Source organism: Conger conger, chromosome 8, assembly GCF_963514075.1.
Source record: "Conger conger chromosome 8, fConCon1.1, whole genome shotgun sequence".
NCBI classification, from domain to species: domain Eukaryota; kingdom Metazoa; phylum Chordata; class Actinopteri; order Anguilliformes; family Congridae; genus Conger; species Conger conger.
Window position 1 is genome coordinate 58,711,184 of NC_083767.1, and position 18,677 is coordinate 58,729,860.

The window sequence follows — 18,677 nt, forward strand, 5'->3', positions numbered from 1 at the left end:
AAAATTTGCATGATGCAGTAAATGATAACAGAGGATCAATTTAATTCCTCACTTCCTGGGAATCTGTGGTGGGACCCCGTTTTCTGTTGTGAACCCCAGACCTGGAGCCTCCTCGGATCTTCTGCCCTGGGGATGTGGTGGCGGAGACCGCAGAACACCACGGCTCGGCCAATGTCAGCTGGGACGCCCCCCGCGCCCGGGACAACTCTGGCCAGGAGGTGGGTGCCCCCATCGCCTTTTTACATAACATTACATCGTTAGCATTTGGCCAATTTGTCTCCTGCTTAGTCTAATCAACTGTACTGTCCAAGCTCTTATCCAGAGCGACGTACAGTTGATTAGACTAAGCAGGAGACAATCCTCCCCTGGAGCAACGCAGGGTTAAGGGCCTTGCTCAAGGGCCCAACGGCTGTGCGGATCTTATTGTGGATTAGAACCACCTACCTTGTGTGTCCCGGTCATTTACCTTAACCACTAAGCTACAGGCCTCCCTGCGGAATACTAAACATAACATGACATAACATAACATAAGGTAATGGCGAGAACAGACCATTCAGCCCAGCAAAGCTCGCTTTTTCCTACCCCTAAGTGTACCTGCTGCCAAGTTTGCCTAAAAGCTAAATAAAATCTAACACCGTATCAAGCCTGGTCTTGAAAACCCCCAGTGTTTCTGCCTCCACTACATGCGCTGGCAAGCTATTCCACACATTGACCACTCGCTGTGTGAAAAAATACTTCCGAATATCTTTACGGAATTTCTCCTTTGCCGATTTCCATTTGTGTCCTCTCGTTCTGCTGACCGACTGTCAGGTTCTGTGTTTTTTCAGTTTTTTCAGTTATCTGTTTTATGTCTCAGTCCCCAGCGTTTTTGCCTTTTGTTACCTCTGTGCTTTCCGTAGTCTGCTTCCTGCTCCATTCACCTTCATCCATTTGTTTCAGCTGTGTCCCATTTCGTGTCTCCACCTCCCCACTCCTTATATGGACTGTCTTCCTGTCATTTCTGCCATTTCTCTCACCTGTTTATCGTTCAGTTAATTTGTTAGTCTATTTAAACCTTTCCTTTTCAGTTTCTTGCTGCTAGTAGCTATCTGTTTAGTTCTGCTCTGCGCTGGTCTGTTTTTGGATTTTATGGTTTTGCCTGTTTTTTTTTTTTTGTTTTTTTTTACTCTGCTTTGGATTTTTGGGATTTGCGCCTTTGCTTTTCTGTCTCCTCCGTTTTTTTTAACTCTGCCTGTCTCACGATTACGCTCTGGCCCCCACATGTACCTGTTTGCCTGGATCTCCACCATTGCCTGTTTGTGGATTACATTTTTGGATCTGCCCCTTTCAATAAAGCCTGCCGTTATCTTATTATCCCCGAGTCCGTGATTGGTTCCCTTTGCCCGATTTCCTGACAGAATACACGTAAATCCAGAAGGACAGTGATGACAAAACACGACCAGACCTGGGTCAAATATGTTTGTCTGGTGTATCGGCACCTATGAAATACTCTCAAAAAAGCAAACTCCTGCCTTCTGCTCCACTTGGCTGACTCAGTTGTGTCAGACAAGATCAATCGATCACAGAAACCTATTTGACTCTGGTCTGAACACGCCACACGTGTGTTCCTGGTCCATCGTCCCAACCGTGGATCTTCGTGGTACTTACAGATCCGCTGGTCTCTCTCTCTCTCTCTCTCTCTCTCTCTCTCTCTCTCTCTCTCTCTCTCTCTCTCAGGTAGTGGTTCAGATGACTCCGATCTTCATCCCTCCTCAGATGTTTCCCATCGGCGAGGAGCGGATCACGTACACAGCCACGGACCGCTCAGGAAACAGGGCGAACTGCTCCTTCACAGTCAGGGTCATAGGTGGGTGGGCGGTGTATTCTCTACACTACCGTGTGATATGTAGCGACTGCACAGAGATTGTAACATTACAATCTCTGTGTTATCCGGGGATTGTGAGCTTCTAAGAACTGTGCGTGTTCTCTCCTAGATACGGAGCCTCCTGTGATTGACAGGTGCAGATCGCCGCCCCCTATCCAGGCGACAGTGACAGAAACTGTTGTTGTGTGGGACGTGCCGCAGTTTTCAGACAATTCAGGTATCCACTGTTTGTCTGTCTATCTATCTGCCTCTCTATCTATCCATCCGTCTATTCCTCTATCTGCCTCTCTATCTATCTGTCCGTCTATCTCACTGTCTCAAGTTGCTGGTGTGGTGGGGCAGCCATTGGAGCAGAATCTGCGATGTGAACGGCGGGAGGGAGTCTCACGTGACGGAACAGCAAAGCTCTACCTCACTGTCACACAGAGGGAGGGTTTCAGTTGGGAGCTGTTCTCCCACCTGATCACACAGGAGCACCTCTGTTTCAGCTGGCAGACTGCAGACGGGGGGGGGGGGGGGGGGGGGGGTGAACAACGGTGAACAACGTATGGCACGCCTGCTAGGCTCCACCGTCCCAAACCAACGGAGGATGAGATAGACCTGCAAAAGATGAAAATGATGGGGGAGCAGTATTAACACGCCGGTGCTGCTGAACCGAATCGTCTAGTACCACGCGATCAAAAGCGTAAGGACAGATTCCCGCGGTGATCAAAAGCGTAAGGACAGATTCCCGCGGTGATCAAAAGCGTAGCGGGATGGTGATTCATGCACGTGGTGGCCTGCTGAGGTGGACGCGCAGCTGCGGGGTCAGGTGCTGTCTCGCCGAGGCCCAGGCCTCCGCTCCGCAGCCAAGCGGCCGTAGCCAGCCATCGCTTTTATCATCGTAAGAAAACAAATCTAATAAGGGAGGCGGGCGCGCTGGTGTTTAGGCTAGGGCTCTACGGACACGCTGCCAAACCGTGATAACGTCACCGAGAGGTACCGGAGCGTCGGTGTTTTTGTTTTCCCCCCCCCGGCCGCACTTAACGACCTGTTATATTTCAGAGGCTGGACGACACCAGCACGGCTTCGCCAGACATGTGTCAGCTAGTGTGGAACATCGTGCTTCCCCCCCTCCCTCCCCCTCTCTGTGGTGCCGTCTCAAATGGACGTACTATAGCATGTGCTTATCCTTTCTCTGGGCCCGGGAGCAGGGCAGGGTAGCAATTACACATAGCAGCCCAGATATGATTATGGTGCCATGTGCCGACCAGACTCCCCGTTTTCGCGTGTCAACATGTCTGAGTTTATTATAACTTTTTTATGGTTTGCCCGAGTGAGTCATGCCCGTGTGTGACGCGGCGGCTCAGTGCTGCCCTCTTAAGGAAAGTCCCGACGCTGCATCTAATGACTGTAGTCGTCTGTGCGGTAAAGGGGATTTCCTCTGACTACCTCAGGTGAAGAGGAGTTTAGGTGAGTTTGTGTTTTTCGTTGGAATAGGTGGAGGGAGTTGGATCATCATAATTTAATTCCAATCAGCGGTACCAGTATATCGATGAAAAAGTCAATACACCTGTACATGCAAGAAAAGGTGTTACTGTAATGAGTCTAATTGTTTTTCCATTTTTGTGGGGATTTTCCCAGGGGGCCCTCTGAAAATCTCCAGCACCCACTCCCCGGGGTCAGTGTTCACGGCCGGAGAGACAGTGGTGCGATACACGGCCACGGACCCTTCCGGAAACAACCGAACCTGTGACCTGCAGGTCATAATTCAAGGTACGACAAAGACACCTCCCCAACTATCTTAACTTTTATTTTAGTGGTCCTGTGGAGACCACAAAAAGAAAATGGCCTAATGATGTTAGTCCTCATGTACTGTACCACACTGGCTGCGTAGGACCACATATACAGTACTCAGGACTAAGTCAGTGTCCTAGAACTCCATTGCTTTCAGTTGCCAGTAGTGACTGATGCAGTGACTTACTGCCTGAGCCATGTCGCCCCTATGAGTTTACATCTTCGAGGGTATGAGGCTTCAGTAATAGTGCCTCTCTGTGCCCTGCAGGGTCCACGTGTGACCAGCCCTTTGCCCCGGTGAACGGGGAGTTCTCCTGCACGGAGGAGGAGGGGGGCGTGAACTGCACCCTGTCCTGCAAGGACGGCTACAGCCTCGCCCGCGACTCCGCCCACAGCTACTTCTGTGCCAACAACGGCTTGTGGAACCCACCCTACTCTTCAGACCAGCCAGACTGCTCCTGTGAGTGGTCCCCAGGACCGTGTGTGTGTGTGTGTAGTCCAAAAGTGTGAGACCACTAGTGGAAATGTTTCCATTCTGCATTATTTTCTAATTTAATACAAACCTTTTCATTACTGATTATATTATCAGCAGAACAATTTCAGTGAAAAGTTGAGTGAATCTTGAATAAAAAATTGTAATTTAATTGCAGACTTTCTTAGTGTATGTCCCGCTTTTGCTTTCATGACAACATGCACTCAATCTGGCATGGACTCCACAAATTTATGCAAAACCTGATGATGGGGCAATTGTTTAGCAAAGCACAACACCCTATTGATATATTACATATCATTTTGTACATATATATATATATTTTTTAATCTAAAGCAGTTGTTTTCTGACAAGCAGTTCTATATTGCACTGCCAGTTCTGTCATGTCTGCCTCCTATTCTAGGAGGGTCTGTAATTTCTCATGGTCAGGCGAGAGTGGGAAATGCGTCATCCATCTTGACAGTTGGGCAAAGTTCTCTATAGCATGTCCGTTAACTGCCAATGTTCCTTGTAGACCTCTTTTTCATGTACTCTCTCTCTTTCCCTCTCTTGCTCTTTTTCTCTCTCTCTCTTTCCCTCTCTTGCTCTTTTTTTCCCTCTCTCTCTCTCTCTCTCTACCTCTTTCCTTGGACAGGGTTGATTCGTTGCCAGCTTTGTCACAGAGTCAAAAATGTTTTCATACAGTACATAAATAAGTAATATTTTTACAGGGCACATAAATGCAACAAATGTTCATCTTACTGTAACAGCATTTGTTGTTTATGTGCTGTAAGAACCCCCCAATACAGCAAAAGGCGGAAGTATCTGAGAGGTGAAGGAAATGCATGTAGTCTGACCAGTTGCTACTGGAAAAGGGTTAAGTTAATTTTGTTCTAATTTATCTGACTCCAAAAGATAAGTTCAACTGCTCTGTTCTAAAAGTTCAACGAAATTAACTGCAAATGTCCGCCAATAGTGTGGCTCTGTACTCGCTATCTATCTATGTAGATGTGGATGTGCCAAAATAATGGACAAATCTGATTTGATAACAATATCACCAAAAATTAGCATTCTGCTTCATTTTTTCTTAGCTATGTCTAGGAAGTTTTCCAAAAAGGACGTTTGGAGACTCCAAAAGGATACATGGAAATGAAATGATATTATGGGTCTTGTGATACTGTCATATAAATACTTGCTTACTAAACTATACAACAATGTTTATTCTGGAAAAAAAAAGTTTTAGCACTCCCCCCCGCCTCTCCCCCTCCCCCTCTCCCTCTCCTTGTGCTCTCCTCAGAAAGCAACAAGTTGAGAATATTGTAAAAAAATAAGAACAATAATCACAATAATAACATTATGCATGGTAATATATTTATTGATGTCCATTGATTGACGTTTTTGTTGAATACCCAACCCCCATCAATAAGTCAAGCACATTCCACAATTTCACATGCTATTTATTATTCAAACGCAGGCTAGCTCCTTATTTATAATCATACTGAATAATAATACTATATTTTGAGAATGTATTTAGGTGAGCACTGATATAAAATTGGATCACGACGATGAAAATGCCCTCTATTGGGGATCCAAAGGTATTTTCACTGTCTTCCTCAGTGATAGGCACTCGGGCTGTAGTCAGGTATAACCTAAGTTAGGAGTTGGAGTTATCCTAGTCCGTTTATGTCAAAATGTCTCTCAACCAGTCTCGAGGTCCAGATTTCAGCTTTTGCTCGTTGGGTTCTCTGTTTCTCTCTGGTCCCTCTTAACTGCCACGCTGTGTGTCTCGATTCTTCCAGTGAACCGCATCGCAAATAATGGCTTCAAACCCTTTGAAATGCTGTTCAAAGCCTCCCGTTGCGATGACCAAGACATGCTCAAGTCCTTCACTGGAAACTTCAACAGCGCACTGGGTGGAGTGGTAAGAGAACTTCAGGTTTTGGACATTCATTTGTAACTGTCAGTTGGAGAGCTATAGGGCTGACACACTTGAACCAGGCTTGTTTCAGCCTTTGAGTGTACGGGATTTCTGACCTGTGTCAGCTTTTGTTTCTTAAGTTTTCTGTCATTCATCAGTGTCAGTGCTTAAAAGTCTGACCCGATCAACACAGGAGGTGGAAGGGACCATAGCTCCCATATTAATCACCGTGAATAACCACAAGCTGCTGTCAGTAGTATGGAGTCAAGGTTTTTTTTTTTTTTTAGAAAACCTCACCCTTGGACAGCAGACAAACTGTTGATCTGGGTTGATTCGTTGTTAGGCCATGTGCTTCTTGGTAGAAAAGTGGAACCAGCACCCAGATCTGTCACGAGTGTAAAAGCACCTGTCACTCGGCTCCAGATGGCGCCAGCCTGGTTCCAGATCTACAGTGGAAAAGGAGCATAATGACCCAGTCTGGGTCTTACTCCACAGTAAGAAGGAGGCATGAAGTCATGTCCTGCTATAGCCAGTGAGGTTTGCTGTCAGTGTCAGTCCCCTGGTGCACTGTCTAACTTAACATTCAAAATGTTTTCCCCGACTTGTTTCTTGGTGTGTCCCAGGATGAGGTGTTCCGAGATTTATTTTCTGGTGCAGTCCTTTTGTAGCCGTTGTTGCTGTTTTTCATTGGCTATTTCTTTTGTTTTTACAATTTCAAGATCCCAACGTTCTGCACTGGTGATGACATCACCTGCAAGCTGGAGATGATGTCACAGGGACAATGCCTGGAGTACAACTACGATTATGAAAACGGATTTGCCATCGGTAACACTTAAAGCTTGAAATCAATTGCATGGGCTAATTCACACTGATTCATCCTTTTCTCTTTAATCTTCGTGCACTATCTGAGTCATGGAGGTTTGTGGATCTCTTCTCTGTTTCACCCCAGGTCCTGGAGGTTGGGGCAGTAACTGGGGACCCCAGGAAGGACAGGAGTATGCATATTTTGACGTGGGCTTTGCCACTGACCGCCAAACATCCCCACAACAGCAGAGTGTCACCACCCAAAGGACCTATCCACTGAGGACTAAAAGGCATCGCAAACCAACCGGCCCCACCAGGGACCAGAAGATCCAGATCTTCTTCAACATCACAGGTAAGACATCATTAAGTCATGCCCACTCTCCAGGCAGCTCCATTACAGGGACCAGTGTGTTTTTCCATGAATTACCCTGCTCCCCAAGATGAATTATAATGATTGTCTGTATTCACCTACCACAGTAGTACATTTTATATTGTATGGGTATTCTAGCTGCCAACCGAGGTATGCTAGTTTAACTTCATGTATACTGATGTGTACCATCTGTATGGTCATGCTAGGACTCGGAAATGTACTGTCCTCTTCACACTTGTTCCTGTGTTCAATCTGCACTTAATTCTACGTCGCTCTGGATAAGGGCATCTGCTAAATGCTTTGTAATGTATTGTAATATTGCGAGGGACACAAGAACAGCCAGGTAGTTCGCACAGCTTATTAAGAAATGTGATACAATGTCAGAGCATTGATTGGGGTAAACTTGGATAGATGATCTATCCATCTATAGATAGATCATCGATAGATAGGGCGGCCTGTAGTGTAGTGGTGAAGGAACATGACTGGAATGTCAGTTCGATCTCCGGTGTAGCCACAATAAGATCCGCACAGCCATTGGGCCCTTGAGCAAGGCCTTTAACCCTGCATTGCTCCAGGGGAGGATTGTCTCCTGCTTAGTCTTACTGTACGTTGCTCTGGATAAGAGCGTCTGCCAAATGCCGTTAATGTATTGTAATGTGATGATTAAATATGATTAAATAGCAAAGAGCAGACATTGGTGTGAAATCCCAAAAGGGATATGGCTCTCCTTTCCCTTGGTTCGCACACCTTTAGAGTCATGCTTCTGGACACCTGCTTGAACGTTTGTTTTGAGGAAACCCCCCTCTGGACGACTCTCCTATGTATTGCCTTCTTTCTCCCAGCGAGCATCCCGCTGCCCGTGTCGAGGAACGACTCGGCGGAGGTGGCCAATCAGAGGAGGCTCCTGCGCACGCTGGAGCAGCTGACCAATCGGCTGAAGAGGACGCTGAGCCGGCAGCCGCTGTCCACCTTCCACGTTTCGGCGGAGATGATCGTGGCCGACCCCAAGTCGCTGGAGAGCCGGAAGGCCTCCCTGTACTGCAGGCCGGGGTCGGTGCTGAACGGACGGATGTGCGGTGAGAGCTGGCCTCGGCGGTTACAGGGGCTGCCGCCGTAATTCTCGTCCGGTTTCATGCTGCGCCTTAAAAAAACGTTTTTGGAGAACTAAATAAATAAGAAATATTTGGTTGTGGTCTGTGGCGTTTTCCCCGCCCCGTGACGCCCACGCTGTCACCACTCCACTTCTCGTTTTAGGCGAATGTTTATGTAACGTCGCTCGTTTATTTTTACTTCGCCAAAGTGCAAATCGCAATAAGAAACTTTACTCTGCATTTGAATACGCATCCAGGTGAACTGGTGATTTTTATGGTAACGTTTTGTTGAATGTTTCTTAAAAATGCCGTCGTCACGAACGCATCGCTCTCTCTAGTGTAAATTCTGTATTCCATCTTCGGTTGCTCAGACAAATCGAAGGCCTGGTTAACTGATTAGATCCGGGCTGTCTTCCAGTTCAATGTCCAATCGGAACGTACTACTCGCTGGAGTACGTCACGTGTGAAAGCTGCTGGATTGGCTCCTACCAGGACGTGGAGGGGCAGGTGGAGTGCAGGATGTGTCCAGACGGGTTCTCCACTGCCTACCTGCACTCCCGCAGTGAAGCCGAGTGTAAAGGTACCCTACCCGCCCCCCCCCCGATCGAGCGCACAGGTACCATACTGTGTCCCGCAGACTCGTCGCCAAAGCGTAACACCCACCTGGGCAATGCATGCCAGCCGTTTTTTGTGCCAGAACGCTCACCGAACACCTGCCGAGGTGGAGAGGCGGAGGACAATGTTTTTGCCAATTGAATCAGGGCACTGGGGGGGAACCCTCTGCTCTTTTTGCGAAGAGCGTCATGGGATCTTTAATGAGCACAGTGAATCGGGACCTTGGTTTAACATCTCATCTGGAAGACGACGTCTCTTACAGCGTAGTTCTCCCCATCACTGCGCTAAATGCAAAGTTACAGTGCAATGCAGATGTGGCCAGTTAGCTCTGCTGTAAAGAGTATGATGTTAGCCGTTAACACTGTTGAAAAGAATGTGCTGTTTGCGGTTTGTTTTGCTGTTAATTGTATGCTGTTACATTTTAGGTCCGTTGCAAATAGTGTGCTGTTACTGTAGAGGGTGCTGTTAGCACTGTTGTAAAGAGTATCTGTCCTTAGTACGGCTGTAAAGAGCGTGTTGCTAGCTGTATATTCTGGCCCCACGTGATGGAATGACCTTCCTGTGGATGTCAGAACAGCAGAGTCTTTGACCACTTTCAAACTCAGACTCATCTCTTCAGGCTGCACCTTTCCCTCCCTACCTCACCACCATGATTAGCCTTGTGCATGCCATAGATTATAATGGCAGTTATATATAGTTATATATAGATATTGTTGTTTTGTATTAGATATTGTATTGTTGTACTCTGGGTATTCTAGCTGCCAACCGTGGTATGCTAGTTTGTAAGTTCTAAGATGCATTCTTCAAGGGTTCCAACTGTATCTGTGTGGTCACGCTAGGACTCGGAACCGTCCTGTCCTCTAGGGTCCTCATCGCACTCGTTCCTGTGTTCGATCTGCACTTGGCTGTACGTCGCTCTGGATAAGAGCGTCTGCTTAATGCTTTGTAATGTAACATAATGTAATGCAATGTAACGTAATGTAATTTAATGTGAGGTAATGTAATGTAGTGTAATGTAATGTAGTGTAATGTAGTGTAATGTAATGTAGTGTAGTGTAATGTAATGTAGTGTAATGTAGTGTAATGTAGTGTAGTGTCATGTAATGTAGTGTAATGTAGTGTAATGTAGTGTAATGTAATGTTAGCTCTGCTGCTGTGAGGCCTCCCACTCCCACTCTGAAACCTCCCGTTCACTTCCTGCTCCAGCGCAGTGCAAGCCGGGGAGTTTCTCCCTGAACGGGCTGGAGACCTGCGAGTCCTGCCCGCTGGGTCAGTACCAGCCTGGGTTTGGGTCCAAACTGTGCCTGCCCTGCCCGGAGGGCAGCACCACTGTCAACAGAGGGGCGGTGGACATAGGAGAATGCGGAGGTGAGTACTTGAGCGGGGTGGGCGGGTGGGTGTTAGGATGGCAGCAAGACTCAGGGTTGGGAACCACAGAGGGACATCTGGAGGAAGGGGAACTCCCGGCAAGGCCAGCTGTGTTATGAGCGTAGTCACACTGCAACCTCAAAATACCCCCAATATCCACAGATGTAATTTACAGTGTATGCTTCATTAGTTTCTCCTAAGTGGGGAAAAAATTAATGTAGATTCAGTTCTGTTGTGTTGTATTACTCCATGGGAAGGGTTGTTTTCCATCAAAAGGACCGGGAGTATTTCCTGGGGTACCTGTGGAGCTGTTTCAATAGAAAAACCCCCCAGTACCACGGAGGTCCTTTCTCACGCACGTCAGCTATTGCTTACACTGTACAGAACACTTTTACCACCGGGACTGTCAGGAAGCACTTTGCAATCCAGGTGCCCCATACTGTCAAAGATCACAGTCGGGGTGAAATGATCAGGCGACCCAGATGCAAGACCGAGGTATAGATTTTATAATAAAGTCTTTATTATAAAATAGGCAGGTCAGATAGGCGAAGGTCAAGAGCCAGAAAACAGATTCAGAAATAAACACTGGAGAGTATGGTTTTGACACATGACAATCTGGTGACTAACTGAACAGACTTATATGAAACAGGTAATAGGGAAATGGCAAACAAGTGTGGGAAACAATCAGGAAGTGAAAACGCTGGTGAAACGAATAACAATGAACGAACGAACAAACTGACAGGGTGACTACGGTGTGCACAGAGGGGTAATAAAACAACGGAAACACGACGCACTTAGGCAGAATACAACACAGTGGAAAAACACGAAACCCGACGGAAATAGAGCTGAAAATAATGTCTGGTGTGATATTCCCACAGTCCCGTGCACGGCTGGACACTTCTCCCGGTCCGGGCTGGTGCCCTGCTACCCCTGCCCGCGCGACTACTACCAACCCGAGGAGGGGCGGTCCTTCTGCCTGTCCTGCCCCTTCTACGGAACCACCACCATCTCCGGGGCAACCACCATCCAGCACTGTTCCAGTGAGGTCCAGTGAGCCTTTGCTCAGAACGTAGCACCGTGGCGCAATGTGTTTGCGCACTTACAGCTGAATCCGTTAATAAGTGCATGTGTGAGAAAGTGTGCATATTCTAAACATTTTGAGCGAATACGCCCAGAGGTTTGCCGCCTGGCAATTCTAAGCAAGGCAAGAGTGCAGCGCTCTTAAAGTTTGCAAATTAAAGGACACTAATCGCCGAAGATGATTATTCATATATTGCTGTTTACATTGATTCAGGCCTGGTTTCTGCCCATTTTCTGGCAGGCTTTGGCTCCAGCTTCCTGCCGAAGGAGGAGAGCGTAACGACCCCCCCGGAAGTCGTCCGGGTTGACTACCAGGCCAGCAGCCAGGTGGGTTAACAAGCACCCGCCCCTGACCCTGTGTGTACTGCAGTATACAGCCCTGCACACTGACACTGTGTGTGCTGCAGTATACAGCCCTGCACACTGACACTGTGTGTGCTGCAGTATACAGCCCCTCACACTGTCACTGTGTGTACCGCAGTATACAGCCCTGCACACTGACACTGTGTGTACCGCAGTATACTGACACTGTGTGTGCTGCAGTATACAGCCCCGCACACTGACACTGTGTGTGCTGCAGTATACTGACACTGTGTGTGCTGCAGTATACAGCCCCGCACACTGACACTGTGTGTACCGCAGTATACTGACACTGTGTGTGCTGCAGTATACAGCCCCGCACACTGACACTGTGTGTACTGCAGTATACAGCCCTGCACACTGACACTGTGTGTGCTGCAGTATACAGCCCTGCACACTGACACTGTGTGTGCTGCAGTATACTGACACTGTGTGTACTGCAGTGTACTGACACTGTGTGATACAGATACAGCCCCGCACACTGACACTGTGCAGATGTTGCTGTGATGACTTTGAGTAGTTCCGCCTCCTCCAGGCAGTGGAGGGCTGAGTGTTGCTTGTTCTCTCCTTGACATACAGCACTGTGCTAGACTTTATTATATACATTTTTTTTGTGTGTGTGTTAGTATAAAAGAACACATTTGAGATTTCCAAATATTCATTTTCCAAAAGATTTAATTTTACAGAGACATTTTTGTATTTAATTTTAAAAAGTAACATATTACTGTAAGCAAATGACTACTTTTTACATAAAAACTTTATCAAGGCTGTCTGAGATCAGAAGCAAGGAGCCAACTATTTTGCAAGTCTGCAGAAGAACTGTGGCAAGTTCTCCATGCATGTTATCAGCAGGATGTCAGCAGTTTCTGAGATCACCTTGTCTGGTAGCAATAACCATTCCACGGTCAAAGTCACTTCGATTCCAAATTCCCCATTCTGACATTTGGCCTGAAAAACAGCTGAACCTCTTGACCATGTCTGCATGCTTGCATGCATTTGGTTGTGCTGCCGTATGAGTTCCATTAACAAGCTGGTGTACCGGTCTGCCTAATAAGGCGCCCGCTGAGTGCTATGCAAAGAGAGAATCCCTCGCTTGTCGCCGTGTCACTGCCGGGAGAGAACTCTGAGCGCAGAACCCTTCGGTCCCTCGCAGGTGTTCCACGAGTGCTTCCTCAATCCCTGTCAGAACGGGGGCACATGCGAGGAGGTGGGGGCCGGCTTCCTGTGCACCTGCCCACCGGGCTTCACAGGTACGGTAAAGTGCATCGTACTCACCTGTATGTTCCACCCTGCTTGTGGGTCAGCCAGGGCAGGTGGCTCATTTCTATTAAAGGTACCATAGGTAAGGATTTTTGTGTTAAAACATTGTTACAAGACCATTGTAAATCCCTTGCTATCATTGAAAAAGGCTCACTGACATGTCGACTCACCCTCTGCCGAATTTATAGTCCTTAAATTTGGATTTCAAAATAAATATACAGTTGACGGACCAGCACTCTGTACCAAAACATTGTATAACTAGAATTATTCAAGCTCATTGGTTGAAAATTGGTTCTAATTGCCACAGCCAATGGCGTTTCAACATCAGCATGTTTACAGAGTAGGGGGAGGGATAAACAGTGTTGTGTTTGAAGGTGTTTGTTGCTGCTATTCCTCTCTTACCTATCTTACCTAAATTACCTATTGTACCTTTAAATACATAACTGATACAGTTCCGGTATTTCTTGTTCTGCATCTTTTATAGGGTTTCAAAATGCTTTAATAGTTTTAACACTTCTTCGTGAAACATGTCATATTTCACTGATCTATCCTCTCTGCTGGAGAAAGTGCGAGACCAGCTGCAGTACAGCAGAGCCCATTAGTGATTTGATTGTGTACATGCCCTACTCTGAGCTGGGCTGGGCTGGGCTGGTCTACCCTGAGCTGGGCTGGTCTACACTGAGCTGGGCTGGTCTACACTGAGCTGGTCTACACTGAGCTGGGCTGGTCTACACTGAGCTGAGCTGGGCTACACTGAGCTGGTCTACACTGAGCTGGGCTGGTCTACACCGAGCTGGGCTGGGCTGGGCTATACTGAGCTGGGCTGGGCTACACTGAGCTGGTCTACACTGAGCTGAGCTGGGCTACACTGAGCTGGTCTACACTGAGCTGGGCTGGTCTACACCGAGCTGGGCTGGGCTGGGCTATACTGAGCTGGGCTGGGCTACACTGAGCTGGTCTACACTGAGTTGAGCTGGGCTACACTGAGCTGGTCTACACTGAGCTGGGCTGGTCTACACTGAGCTGAGCTGGGCTGGGCTATACTGAGCTGGGCTTGGCTACACTGAGCTGGTCTACACTGAGCTGGGCTGGTCAGCTTCGGTAACCGTCCTGTTTGCCCCCCCCGTGCAGGATCGAAGTGCGAGAGTGACATCGATGAATGCGACTCCATTCCGTGCCGGAACGGCGGGATCTGCAAGGACGGCGTGGGGGATTTCGCGTGCGAGTGCCTGCCAGGCTACGCGGGTATGGCACAGTAACTGCGCTCCTCGCCCGATGGGGACACTGATTAACTCACGGTGGGAGTAATTAAAGCTGAAAGCTGTGACTGTGATTACAGCTGAGGTGTGATGGTTCTTCCAGCTGGGTGGCGTGTCCCCGGCTGTGCTCAGTAATGTCAGTGTAATGATGACCCAGAGGAGCCAGATTGAAGATGGCCGCCTCCTGTCGTGCTGTGTGTTCTGTGCCTACGCTCTGTACATAGGCAGCTTTTACTGGCAACAGTGCAGAGGGGTCTGTTTGTCTGTCTGTCGCTCGTCACAGAGGAAAATGAATGTGGCTGGGTCTGAGACGTTTCTCTTGTCCGTGTCAGTGCTGTCTTCAGGGAGGTCTGGCTTTCTCCTTGTTGGTGTCAGTACTGAGGGAACGTGTGTATGGGTCTGTGTCTGTTCTCAATAGTGTCAGTACTGTGGGTTGCGTGTATATGGCCCTGTATCTTCCCATTTTTGTCAGTACTGAAGGGAATGAGTGTGTGTAGGTCTGTATCTGTTCCCATTGGTGTCAGTACTAAGGGAATGTGTATATGGGTCTGTGTCTGTTTTCATTGATTTCAGTACTACGGGGATGTGTTTGTGTGTGGGTATGTGTCTGTTCTCATTGGTGTCAGTACTGAAGGGAATGTGTATGTTTGGGTCTGTGTCTGTACTCTTTGGTGTCAGTACTGAAGAGAATGTGTCTGTGGATCTGTGTCTGTTTTCATTGGTGTCAGTACTGAAGGGAATGTATATGTGGGTCTGTGTCTGTTCTCATTGGTGTCAGTACTGTAGGGAATGTGTGTGTGGGTCTGTGTCTGTACTCATTGGGGTCAGTACTGAAGAGAATGTGTCTGTGGATCTGTGTCTATTTTCATTGGTGTCAGTACTGTAGGGAATGTATATGTGAGTCTTTGTCTGTACTCATTGGTGTCAGTACTGAAAGGAATGTGTCTGTGGGTCTGTCTGTTCTCATTGATGTCAGTATTGAAGGTAATGTGTATGTATAGGTCTATGTCTGTTCTCATTGATGTCAGTATTGAAGGTAATGTGTATGTATAGGTCTATGTCTGTTCTCATTGGTGTCAGTACTGAAGGGAACGTGTGTATGGGTCTGTGTCTGTTCTCCTTGGTGTCAGTACTGTAAGGAATGTGTGTGTGTGGGTCTGTGTCTGTGTCTGTACTCATTGGTGTCAGTATTCGATGTAATGTGTATGTGTGGGTCTGTGTCTGTTCTCATTGGTGTCAGTACTGTAGGGAATGTGTGTGTCTGTGTCTGTACTCATTGGGGTCAGTACTGAAGGGAATGTGCTCTCCTCTCAGGCTCGCTGTGTGAGGCAGAGGTGAACGAGTGCAGCTCTAACCCCTGTGTGAACGGAGCGGTGTGCGTGGACGAGGTTAACCAGTTCACCTGCAGCTGCCTGGCCGGCTTCACAGGTGAGGGGGTGGCAGTGCACACCTGGGGCTACTTGGGTGACGTTGGCCTTCTCACTCGTAATTGCGTGGGCCGCGTGAGAGAGTTTGCTTTCTTCGGATCAGTGATGCAGATTCAGTGGTATGCATAACAGGTGGTTGAACTGCCTGGGCCTCACTGAATGGACTCTATTTGCTATACAGTAGGTTTCCCTGCAGACTAAAGGGTTTCTGGAAGTCTCAATGCAGTCAACATGAATATTTCCTCAAATGTAGTCACTATTGGATATCATAAGATAAATATACTGTGTTTAAATATTATGCCTTTTTGCTCTGTGATACAGTGTATTTGTATCACTATGTGATTTTTCATTTATGCTTTTTTCATGAACCTTCGCTTCCCCACTTGCCCACACTATGCCATTTTTTAATAATCCAATGTCAAATTGAGTAATCCATAAGGCGTAAATTAATAGCGAAACAAGATCTGTCAAGGCTTGACCCAACGTGCCGATTCCTAACAATGCGTTTTGTTCATTTCTTGGGGAAAAAAAAGGCGTGCTCTGTGAACTGGAGATTGACGAATGTCTGTCGAGGCCGTGTCTGAACAACGGCGCGTGCGAGGACTTGGCGGGAGGGTACATCTGCACCTGTGCCAGGGGGTTCGCCGGGGACACCTGCGAGGTCAACATAAACGAGTGCTCTAGCGCCCCCTGCCTGAACGGAGGCTCCTGCTTAGACGCCGTCAATGATTTTCTGTAAGCATTCGCCCCCGAGTGTGTGAATCTTGTTGCGGCGGCCCTGTAGCGGAGTGGATAAGGTTACATGACTGGGACCCGCAAGGTCAGGCTGTTGGGCCCTTGATCAAGGCCCTTCACCCTGCATTGCTCCTTCTTAATCAACTGTACGTCGCTCTGGATAAGAGTGTCTGCCAAATGCTATTGATGTAATGTAAATGGTAAATGGTTGGTATTTATATAGCGCCTTTATCCAAAGTGCTGTACAATTGATGCTTCTCCATTCACCCATTCATACACACACTCGGCGATTGCCTGCCATGCAAGGCCCCGACCAGCTCATCAGGAGCATTTGGGGGTTAGGTGTCTTGCTCAGGAACACTTCGACACAGCCCGGGCGGGGGATCGAACCGGCGACCCTCCGACTGCCAGACGACTGTTCTTACTGCCTGAGCCATACATTACAATGTAATGTAATGTATGGGGTGCTGTATGTATGGGTGTGTTTCTGTATGCTTGTCTGGCCTGCATTTGTTCATGTGTGCGTATGTCTCTGTGCTTTGTATGTGTGGTTTGTGTGTGTGTCTGCGATTGTGTGCGCCTGTATGTATGCATACCTGTATATGCGTGTTTGTGTGCGATTGTGTGTGCATTTATGTATGAATATGTGCTCGCATGTGCACAAACATGTGTGGGCGCCTGTGTGAGAGAGAGTGCGTGTGTACGGTATGTGTGTACCATATTTTCATCACTGTAAAGCGACTTGAGTGTCTAGAAAAGTGCTATAAAAATGTCATGATCTATCTATCTAATGTGTTCTGTGTATGGCTGTTGGCCAGGTGCCAGTGCCCCACCGGATACACAGGCAGGCTGTGTGAGGTGGATGTGAACGAATGTGACCCCAGCCCCTGTCTGAACGGAGCCAGCTGTGTGGATGGCCAGGGCTCCTTCACCTGCAGGTGCCCTCCTGGGTTCAACGGAACCAGGTGTGAGACAGGTATAGACGCCATAGCAACAGAGAGTGGAAGGTGAAGTCTGAATGGCCAGGCCCTCTTCAGTCTGCTGGGCCTGGCACAAGATTACTATCTATGAAAAGAACTGAATTGAGCTGGACCTAGTTCAGTTCGACACATGACCAATGTGCCAATGCCTGTAAGAAAAATGTAACGGTTAAGTCTTTATCGTGAATGAACTTAAGTCAGGTCTCACTTAGACTGATTACTTAAGACTGTCCCATAATTGCAGAATCGAGAGGCATATTCACACAGGCATATTCTCCAGAGATGTGTGTTCCTTCCTTTCCTGTCATTTCATTGACTGGTGTGTTTATGACCCCCCCCCTCAGAGATGTCCTCCTCCTTCAACCTGGACTTTGAGGTATCCGGTATCCACGGTTACGTCATGATGGACGGTGTCATGCCCCCCCTCAAGGAGATCACTTGCACCTTCTGGATGAAGTCGTCGGACACCACCAACTACGGCACGCCCATCTCGTATGCGGTGGAGGGAGGCAGTGACAACGCCTTCCTGCTGGTGGACTACAACGGGTGAGTCCTCCCTCTGTGTGGCTCTTGATTCATGCCAAAAATACATATGACATATGAGAGGCAGAGGGTGGCTACTTACTTATCGCAGTTAGCCAATGACACAGCCACAGAAGAGCCAGCACTGGCGGCTCATTAGCTGGCATCAGTGATTGATTAGCCAGCAGTGACGAACAAGCCAGTATACGGACTCTCCTAGGCTGGCTACTCACTCTACAAGACTAGCAACTCACTCTACAAGACTAGCAACTCACTCTACAAGACTAGCAACTGACTAGTCTAGACTAGCGGGCCCCCTACCTAGACAAACGACCCTCCTCGCTAAACTAGCAACCCACCCTCCTAAGCCGGTCACTCCATATCCTTAGCTGGCAACACAGTCCCTTCGGTTGGTGATTGACTGATTTGACTACTGATTTACCACAATGCTGAAGTTGATATTGGTGATGAGTTGGGTGGGAAGAACTTGCTTCCTTTATTCAGCAATTCCACGCATTTTCAGTACATGTTTAGACTATTGCAGTAGGCTATTGTTTTCGAAGGTGCAGACAACATGCTAACCTGATACACCTGAACATTCCCCACACAGTCAAAGCATTTTTTGTTTCTCTTGCAATCGTCCAGTTTTTTTTGTAGCCACATAGAAAACGTGTTGCCTCTTTATAGGTTTATATTGTGATGTTTCTCCTGTTCTAATGATGTGAGGTAAAGACGTAACAGTACTGGACAGGTTAATAATGTTTACTTACGCAAGGAAA

At 47.7% G+C, this 18,677-nt stretch overlaps 1 protein-coding gene across 3 annotated transcripts in view; it reads left to right on the top strand.

Moving 5' to 3' along the window:
• svep1 (sushi, von Willebrand factor type A, EGF and pentraxin domain containing 1) overlaps positions 1-18,677 on the top strand; it is a 104,100-nt gene that overhangs the window by 50,414 nt on the left and 35,009 nt on the right. For all 3 annotated transcript variants that reach the window (XM_061251716.1, XM_061251717.1, XM_061251715.1), the window contains exons 10-28: positions 100-218; positions 1,717-1,846; positions 1,974-2,081; positions 3,488-3,619; positions 3,909-4,100; positions 5,909-6,030; positions 6,747-6,852; positions 6,977-7,183; positions 8,044-8,277; positions 8,711-8,872; positions 10,114-10,275; positions 11,154-11,315; positions 11,597-11,682; positions 12,869-12,965; positions 14,107-14,220; positions 15,549-15,662; positions 16,195-16,396; positions 17,215-17,372; positions 17,721-17,922. In XM_061251716.1, coding sequence (XP_061107700.1) covers positions 100-218; positions 1,717-1,846; positions 1,974-2,081; positions 3,488-3,619; positions 3,909-4,100; positions 5,909-6,030; positions 6,747-6,852; positions 6,977-7,183; positions 8,044-8,277; positions 8,711-8,872; positions 10,114-10,275; positions 11,154-11,315; positions 11,597-11,682; positions 12,869-12,965; positions 14,107-14,220; positions 15,549-15,662; positions 16,195-16,396; positions 17,215-17,372; positions 17,721-17,922 — 2,809 coding nt within the window. The remainder of the gene's footprint in view (positions 1-99; positions 219-1,716; positions 1,847-1,973; positions 2,082-3,487; positions 3,620-3,908; positions 4,101-5,908; positions 6,031-6,746; positions 6,853-6,976; positions 7,184-8,043; positions 8,278-8,710; positions 8,873-10,113; positions 10,276-11,153; positions 11,316-11,596; positions 11,683-12,868; positions 12,966-14,106; positions 14,221-15,548; positions 15,663-16,194; positions 16,397-17,214; positions 17,373-17,720; positions 17,923-18,677) is intronic.